Genomic DNA, 8,850 nt, shown 5'->3' on the forward strand with positions numbered 1-8,850 from the left:
AACAAACCCAGAAATTCAGATTTTTCTTGGAGTGCCACAAAGTGTACGCCAGACTGAGGCAGCTCAGGGAAGGGAGCTGACAGCTGTGCGTGCCAGACACCGTGGGAGCCATCCACCCCCTCTTTGGTGTGACGGGAAACATCCTGTCAGAAACACTCTCTGCATTTGGGCTTTTCTTGAATTAATTATCTGTAAACGGTGATGGGCGCATCCTGCTGGGAGCCTGTGATTCCTTGGCGGCATTTATGACCGTGTTCGATAGGAGAGTCACGACGGTCAAAGCTCATCAGATGGAAAGCACCGCAGCATCAGAGCTCCAGCGACAAGTCTGCTTGGGCTGCTCCCTCTAGCGGGAAAAACTACTTTAGCTGGGGGAAAAACCTTCCCCTCCCTCCCTTTTTTTTTTTTTTTTTTTTTTTTTTTTTTGTTTTCCACAGAGAAATCCACAACCTATCGTGTGGGCTCCCCCCCCTTTTTTTTTTTTTTTTTGCTTTTATTTTCTTTTCTTTGTTCCTTTTTTTTGTTGTTGTTGTTTTTTTTTTTTTTTTGTTTAAGTGAATAATTCAAGTTTTCCGGATAGTGCAAGACACGGGGAAGTTCCCATCAGACAAAGGTGACCAAACGCTGCACTTTTCCAGCCCCTGAGCATGGAGAGTGGAGCTGGTGCCCAGGCAATGCAGGTCAGCGATTACTCCTCCGAGGCGGACCCGTGGCAAGTGAGGGACTCTTGGTTTGTCTTCTAGCAGTCCTCAGCATATGCTATAGCTGTGTTTGGTTTTGATTTCCCACTTCTGATTACAAAAATAGGACTTACTATAATAATAATAATATTAATGATACAAAATAATTATTGTAATTATATACTTTTTGGCAAATTATTAACACAAAGCAGCCCAAAAAATCCCATTGGATTAAAAAAAGGTGACAATGCACAAATGTTAAAAAAGACAAAGTCTTTGATAAAAAAGAAGGAAAAGCAATCTGCAAATGAATGCATTTCTGTAAGGCAACATGTTACCTTTAGTCTTCCATCTAGATTTAGCTCACATTCTGTCGTTCAAGAAATTGTTAGAACTTGGCTTGCTTGAGCTTATCAATGTGGTAACACAGTTTCAGTGCCGGTCCCAATTTCAGCCCCAGGTATTTCATGATCATGTCGCTTTTCAGCAGTAACAAAGCATTGCCATCAATTTCCTGGTTTCAAAGGAGAGGAAGAGAATCAGAATGTGTTAACCCCCCTTTAAGTGCTGTGTCCTGACACATTAAACAAGGTGAATTAGAAACAGCATGTCATTTAGGGTAGAGCTACCTGAAATGTCATGCATTCTGAAATTTCATTTAGAAAATTGAAATCTGAGGTGTGATAGAAGGAAGCTGCAAAGGAAGGTTTAATTAAATACTACCTTTTATTCTTCAAGGAACTATAAGATTAGTCTAGGTTTTCAATTTATTTTGCAATTAAAAGTAGAATTTTTAAAAAATCAGTGTTGCTCTAAGCACAATTCTGAGAAAAGCCAGTCAGCCTTGAGAGAAAGGTATGATGGAGACAGCGAAGGATGTAGCCACATTAAACTGCTAATAGAACACCTCTGAATCTCAGTTTGAGCTTTATCCCCAGCTATCCACCTGTTTCACATATCTAGTGAAACATACATATCCAGTACACTTATATCCCGTGATGAGAGTATATGGTGCATGGGTGTGTGTATATATATATGTATATGTGTGTATATATATATATATATATATGGGGTTTTTTCTCAAATTGAAGACAGTAGTAACTTGCTTATTTAATTGCATTTATTAATAAAATTTGCTCAATTTTAATTTGACCCTCATGTAAGTGGAGAAAATTGCCACGAAGCTCAGCTGTTTATCTCAGAACTGTTGGCTTGAAAACCTTTTGAAATTACAAAGTGCTACTGTGAAAGCAGCCTGAGCCCACAAAGAGACTCTGCTATGGGCAGTAGAACACAGAAGCTTTCAGCTATACTGTTCTACCTTAGACCCAAAGATTATCTGTTTTTTCCTGACTGTATTAGTGGATCTGCCAAAAAATACTACCCATCCCCACAGTTTCCAGCACATTTACACACTTGGACTGTCAGAGCTAAAATATCACAAGCAGTATGTATATGTGGATATACAAACACAGACAACACACCCCAATGCTGTCTGTATTGTGTTCTATGGTTTTGATGGTCAGACCTTTCCACTGTGATCCATTGCCTACTTATTAAGCAAAGCCATGGATCCTAATTTGCCCTGATCATTATTATTCCATTCACTAGGTGATTTATCTGATGAGCAGTTAAGGTCACTTTCTGATTAACTCAATCAATTAATGCTCTTCATTTTGCAACCCCCACTCTATCCATAATAGAAACTCCCTTCACCTCCTCTCTGCTCTCCTTGCCATTATTTTAAGGAAGCTAAGGTAAAGTAAGAATAAGTGTTATGCATAATTACTATTTGCATAAGAAATAAAATAAGAACTCCTTTAAATGTGGTGTCATAAAAAAAACCACAGTCAAGGGTCAGGTGTGGAGGCAGCTGTTTCTAAATGTTGAGTTCAGCATTTTATTATTTCCATTATTATTACTGTGTAGGGGTCAAAACTAAACTCCATGACAATAGTATGCCAGAGGGAGCATTCATATCCAATTAAATATCCCATATTAGCCATTTCCCTGGGCAGATTCTTGGCTTGACTTCTTTACAGTATTACTGTGTCAGGCCTTTTAAAAATAATTTTAAAAGACTTTGATAACATAGTTCCCACATCTGCAATAGCCCCAGCAGAAGATACCAGGTCTGGAACTGGTAACATTCAGTGCCATCAGTGTCACTTTTCCTCTCCTCCATCTCTCTTCCCCCAATCTTTCTGCCAAGTCTTCCCTGCTGATAGAGTCTGCATGAGCTCTCACACAGCGCTGCTAAAAGGTCCCTGGCCAGGGCAATGGCTCCTCTCCATAAGACCAAAATCTCTATCAGTGATGGGCTCAGCTGGAATAGCTTGGCACACAGATGTGCTGAGGGAGAAGGGAACAGCCGAGGGGAGCTAGTAGGAAGTTTCTCAGTCTTTGGTGGACACTCTCAAGAGCTACATGTAACAGAGCTCCTCGGGTATCTTGGCAAGAAGCAAAGCTTCTGCTCCTGGTAGGAAGAGCAGACAGAGCCAGAGCATCCTGCATTGCCTGTTGGGGCAGTGAAGGATGTGTGCTGCATGCTGGAAGAGCTGGCTCTGAGGGCTGAGGTCAACGCCCAAATGGCCTGACAGAGCAGTAGGAAAGCACACTGCCCCATTCAGGATACATCCTCCAGCTGTTTTCTTCCTGCTGGTCCCAACAGCCTCTCTCTCCCAGCTCAGATGAGCCGATTGCCAACGCAACTATTTCGGGTGATAGCTGGGCCTTGTCAATGACAGTAAGTGCTTCTAAGTAAATTATGCACCTGCTTCACAGAAAGATTGAACACACAGGAAGATATGGCTGAGGTTAATGGACTAATCACTTGTCTCTCACCCCTGGGGTCTTTGTGCTAATCCAGATGAGGTCTGAAGGCTGAAAAATTGCAGGGACATATATAACTCAAAGGTGTAATTGAATTGAGTTGTGTGGCAATCATACCCAGGTTCTCACACCTATGGCGTATTTTACCAGGAAGCCAATGATAAGTAGAGCCCATGGGTGCTGGGTGTGCAACAAAGGATGACAGGGACAGTCTTTAGTGGCAATTTAGCTTGATCTCTTCGGTCGCAGAGCAGCTGCAGTATCGTGGCATTCTCCAGTGCAGCTGGCCCATGACTGCCTGGAGTGCTCCCCTGCCCTGCTGCTACATAAAATACTTTACTACAGATGGAAACTAGACAAAATTAGTGCTTTTGCACTCTCCATATTTACAAGACAAACTTTAAAAGTTGGGTTTTTTTTCCTTTGGGATATACCTGTATGCCTCAGACCATGTCAATTCTTGCTCCCTTGCATGAAGATTTTCTCTTGATGCACAGCCCCTTCTGATATTCTCAGAAACTCATTCTATAGCAAGTTCCTTCAAATCTGAAGGTGGCTCGTTTCTCTGCCTGGTTGCCACATGACCAATATAGGCCATGCTTTCATTATCAGCTGATAAGGCAGAAGGCAGGAAAAGTAAGCCAGCACCTGACCTGTACTTGCAGATTTGGCCCTACACCGCTGTGCCTGCTGTTGTTCTCATGCCACAGACTGGTCTATAGATGGCAGATGGCCTGAATTCCTTCCTAGCGTGAGCAGACACCAAGGCCTGTGTTCATCTTCATTTTCAGCTGCTCCTCACCCACCTCCTCTCCTGCATCTGGAAACCCTGGGTGCAGAGAGTAGCTGAAAGTCCATTTACCTCCCTCAGCTCTCGTCTGCAGCCCCACAGCCCCACTTGTCTCTGCTGGCATTGGGGCAAGGAGTGATCAAGCCCACCTGTTGTCTCTGCAGCGCTGGGGGTGCTGATCAGGACTCAGGGCTGGGGAGCAATTCTCATTTAGACCTAGGTTCAGGCACTTACATGAAAGTTATGACCTCCAGCTGAACACAAACAAGTCACTTTCAGGCTAAAATCCATTTTTCATAGCCAGACTGAATTGATTAAGGAGAGAAGCAGAAGGCCAAAAATGCTAGTAGATACATTGGTGTCAACTCCATACACACCAGCAGAACAGAAAACTCCAGATCAGACAAGTTTACTGTCTTGCCATTTACTAGTTAAGGATAATATAATTTCAATCACTGGAGGTTGACTCACAAAAGTAACTATCATATCCTCTAGTGAGTCAGCAGGTCTGTTAAATTTGGTTATGTAGCTACATAATACTGAGGGGAAAAAGATTAAAATATTGGCTGGTTTGGATTTCTCCTGCTAAATATCTAGAGACACATAAAAAATGCTCTTCAGAGAAGAATCATGTGTATCCTGTGAAAAAAACTGACATTGAAAAGAGGCTTTTTGTGTGAATCTGACAATGAAAAAGGAGCACCAGATCCTCAGTGCTTTCTCTTAGGCTTGGCGTAAAAACAATTTATGCTGGAGTAGCTGGGAACAGTGAGCACTTTCTTAAAACACCGTTAGGGTTTCCCCATTGAAGTATAAATTAATAGAGTAGCATAGCATAGCACAAAATAGCATAGAATAGTATAGGACTATTTCAGTTGGAAGGGACCTCCAATGATCTAGTCCAACTGCCAGAGCAATTCAGGGCTGACCAAATTGCACCGTGTTATTAAGGGCACTTTCCAAAAGCCTCTTTAATACTGACAGGCTTGGGACATCGTCCATCTCTTCACAAAGTCCATCCTGGTGTTCCACCCCCATCTCAAGGCATAAGTGAAATTTCTTTAGCCCAAACCCCCCAGAGGTGCTGAACTCCTTTCCAGGCCCTGCATTCAACCTGGCTGAGCACAAACACTGCCTATGGCAGCTCAAGGCAGCTGAGGGGCTGTGTGTGTGACATGTGCTGACTATCTCTTGTGACTCAAATTACCCAGAAGTGGTAAGGGCAGCCTTCTACTTACGTGTTTTCTGAAGAGGTCCACGTGAGGGCCTAAAGCTTGAGGGTCTGCATCCTTCACAAACCAAACCACATCATCCACTGTCCAGGTCAAAGGATTCTTGCTTGATGGCCGAGCTGCATCTTGTCGTTCAGGTGAAGGACTTGAGGCTATGGGTACAAAAAAGCCCACAACAGTGCATTACAGTGGCATGCAGAAGTTTCCTTGGTTTGTGATTGTGAGCATGCAGGGCTTTGGCAGCCTCCCTGCAGCATTGGACATTGGATCTGTGTGTGCAAGTATCAGCCGGAGATGGTGGTGTAGGGAGAAAAGGGGACTTGCAGCAGTTTCTAATGTGACTGTTTATTGAAAGACATGATCCCAGCTGGTGAATTGTGTTAAAAAACATGAAACCCTCAAGTCCCTGCTGGGGAAGGAAAAATGTGCCAGCTGCCGGGCTCTTAAACCAAGCTGCCCCTGCTGTCTGATCTGCAGCAGCAGGGATCTTGGCTAAAGAAGACACTACCCTCACACCTGGAGAGAAAATTCTTCAGCACTAAACAAAGGACTCTGCCATAGAATGCAAAGGCTAGAGGATAAAATCAGGATGTAGCAAATAGGGTTTTTTCATTTGCATTCAGATATTCATACTTGTTTTAGAGCTTAGCACAAGGTTTTCAGTCCATATCTTCCTAATCTTAGTCTCTCACAAAGCTGATGATCCCCAGTGAATGCCAATTTGGAAAGTTACTAAAACATGTGAAGATGAACATTGCACATGTGACTTTTTAATGGTACAAGCCCTCGATGATTTAAGGTGACTTCAGCTTGCTGTAGCTTTAAATCAAGTGAATAAAGGCACATTGGAATGAAAGTGCATTTATGTTTTTATTCTTAGTCTCTGCAGAATTATAAATCTCAATCTCCACCTGAATATAATTTGTACCCCCACTTATGCTGCTTCTTTACGACAAGAACTATATTATGCTAGGTTACAGGAAAGCTGTTTCTATTTGTTTATATCTTCACCAAGCAAATTTTGCATTAGCAGGCAGCAGTACACAGATGTATTAAATGTTACTTGCTCACCACATCTGCTCATCTCTTTCTGTCAAGGCCCAGTTTTTAATGAGAGACGTGCAAATGACAAGCAAGTATACACCACAGAAGACCAGAAATCAAACAGAAGAGTATGTGTAGAGGGAGGCCACAGACACATAAAGTAGAGCCTGGAAATGCCCCAAGTAGCCAAGAGGCAAACAGAACTGCTGAGGAGAGAAGGGATGAGCTATCCAGAGACATACTGAGCTTATAAAGACAGATGAGATATGTGAGAATCCCCATGCATGACTCAAAACATGATCCTAATGCACATGAGTAAATGTGCTGGGTGGGTTTGGGGCTTATGTAGATTGTCATTCCATTGACTTCAATAGAGCTCTGCTGATCTATAGTGGCTGAGACTCTGCCCATATATGCCCAATAATGGTTTTATGTGCATATTGGTCCTTTCTTCCTTGCCACCGTGCTCATCTTACCGTATAATGTAACAAGGTGTATTTGCAGTTACTCAAAATGTATTTCAGAAAGCAGCAGTGCTATGAATGTGCAAATCTGGTTGATGGTTTTCATAATGAGATGAGATGTAAATATCATGATAATTCCACTCTCATTTGGTAAGTCACTGTTCTGGATACAAAGGACAAGGAAGAGTTGCAGGTCCTTTTAATTAGACAGCGAGGACCAGTGTTCGTATGGACTCAGGTGACTCTGGGCTCTGCTCACAGAATAAATGCAACACACAACGGTACAGACACCATCTGGAGCCTTTGGCATGAAACAATGAAGACAGAGAGTGCAAAACAAATAGGGTAATCTTGGCCAACCCCTGGATCATCAGTAACATTGAGGAACTTTGTCAGGGACAAGTGGGAGAACTGAGACTTGTCTTGGAGAGGTATTTCTCCCCTTTACGATCTGTCAGTGGTTTGGATGAGAGCTGATGTGTGGAGGTATTGGGAACTACACCACCTCAAATCAAAGGTCAGGAAAAAGACCAGGCTTTTGCAAACTAGTCAGAAAATGGAGGGAGAAGAGAAAGGTTTGGCTGTGTCCAAAAGATTGCAGAAGTTTCTATGCTACTGCCATAACATGGTCAGAGGAGACGTTGTGCCACTACTCAGAAGCACGGTTTCTCCCTTAAATTTGTATAAATGTAAGGAAAGCCCAGAGGACTTAGCTTGGGGTTTACACTGGGAACAGAAAGGGCAGTCTGCAGCCCAGTGACTCCTGCCTCAAACTGCCCACGAAAGGGCAAAGGGGAGCAGAGAGCCCTGAGTGCAGCTGGGAGCCTTCACAGGTATTGGAAGTATCTGTAATAAAAGGAAGGGGGATGAGAAGAAAAGGTTGAAATGACAGGGGGAATCTATTCACTCCTTTTCAATCTAGCAATCAATAGCATAAATGTGATTTCTGAAAGACAAATATATAAATGACCTTTCTAAAGAGACTGCATGGCTAGAACTATTCCAGACCCCAGCAGGTGAATATAACCCTTTCAAATCCATGCCTGAGGTATAGTATAATATCATAATATAAAAACAAGAATTATGTGTTGATACTAATTCTTCAATACCCCCAGTTTGCAGCAAAATATCAGGTTTTGGCTGGTGACTCTGGAAACAATCTGGTTTTCCATATATTTTACAATTTATTTTGTTGATTAATCTCTTTGGCTTTTTAACATTATAATTTACACATCTGAGTGTAATTTCTCTATTTACAAAAGAAAATAGATAATTTCATGTCTACACAAAGGCATGGGGTTTCTTTCAATAGCATCACTTTGGTGAAAGATTACATTAAGCAAGAAAGTGTTTGATGGCAGCAGGGCAAGTACTATACATTTTTTTCATATCTGAAGGTATTCACACTTAACCTAAGAATTAGATAAATGAGGAAGTCTCATGTCTCCTGGGTATCCTATGCCATCCTGTCATCAGAATTAATCAAGATGATAATGAATACTCAGATTACAAAGAGATGGGAGTGCTTGCGACCAATAATTATTTTTAGAGATCATAATCTAGGTCAAATCCAATTTCCTGTTTTTGACAGGTGGCAAAAATTTGTCAAATTAATGGAATGGGATATGGAAATTTAGGTAATCAGAGGGAAGCACTTTCCCCTCCTGCCTCAAATGATATTGGGGAAGGACAGTGAAGAGGTTCCTCTGCAGGGGAATGTCTCCAGGCGTCCTAGTCAAGACCATTGACCACACAGAAACAGCTGGAATTACCAGCTCAGTGGCAAAAGCTGATTAAAGCTGAGGGAA

The 8,850-nt window shown here is 42.2% G+C and overlaps 1 protein-coding gene across 1 annotated transcript in view; it reads right to left on the reverse strand.

The window, feature by feature from the left end:
* Positions 1–529: 529 nt before the first annotated feature.
* Positions 530–8,850, reverse strand: part of SCML4 (sex comb on midleg-like 4 (Drosophila)) — a 68,840-nt gene continuing 60,519 nt past the window's right edge. The window contains 2 exon segments of the mRNA XM_008637756.2: positions 530–1,194; positions 5,541–5,686. Coding sequence (XP_008635978.2) covers positions 1,069–1,194; positions 5,541–5,686 — 272 coding nt within the window. The 3' untranslated portion in view covers positions 530–1,068.

This window comes from Corvus brachyrhynchos, unplaced genomic scaffold (assembly GCF_000691975.1).
Source record: "Corvus brachyrhynchos isolate BGI_N302 unplaced genomic scaffold, ASM69197v1 scaffold14, whole genome shotgun sequence".
Lineage (NCBI taxonomy): Eukaryota > Metazoa > Chordata > Aves > Passeriformes > Corvidae > Corvus > Corvus brachyrhynchos.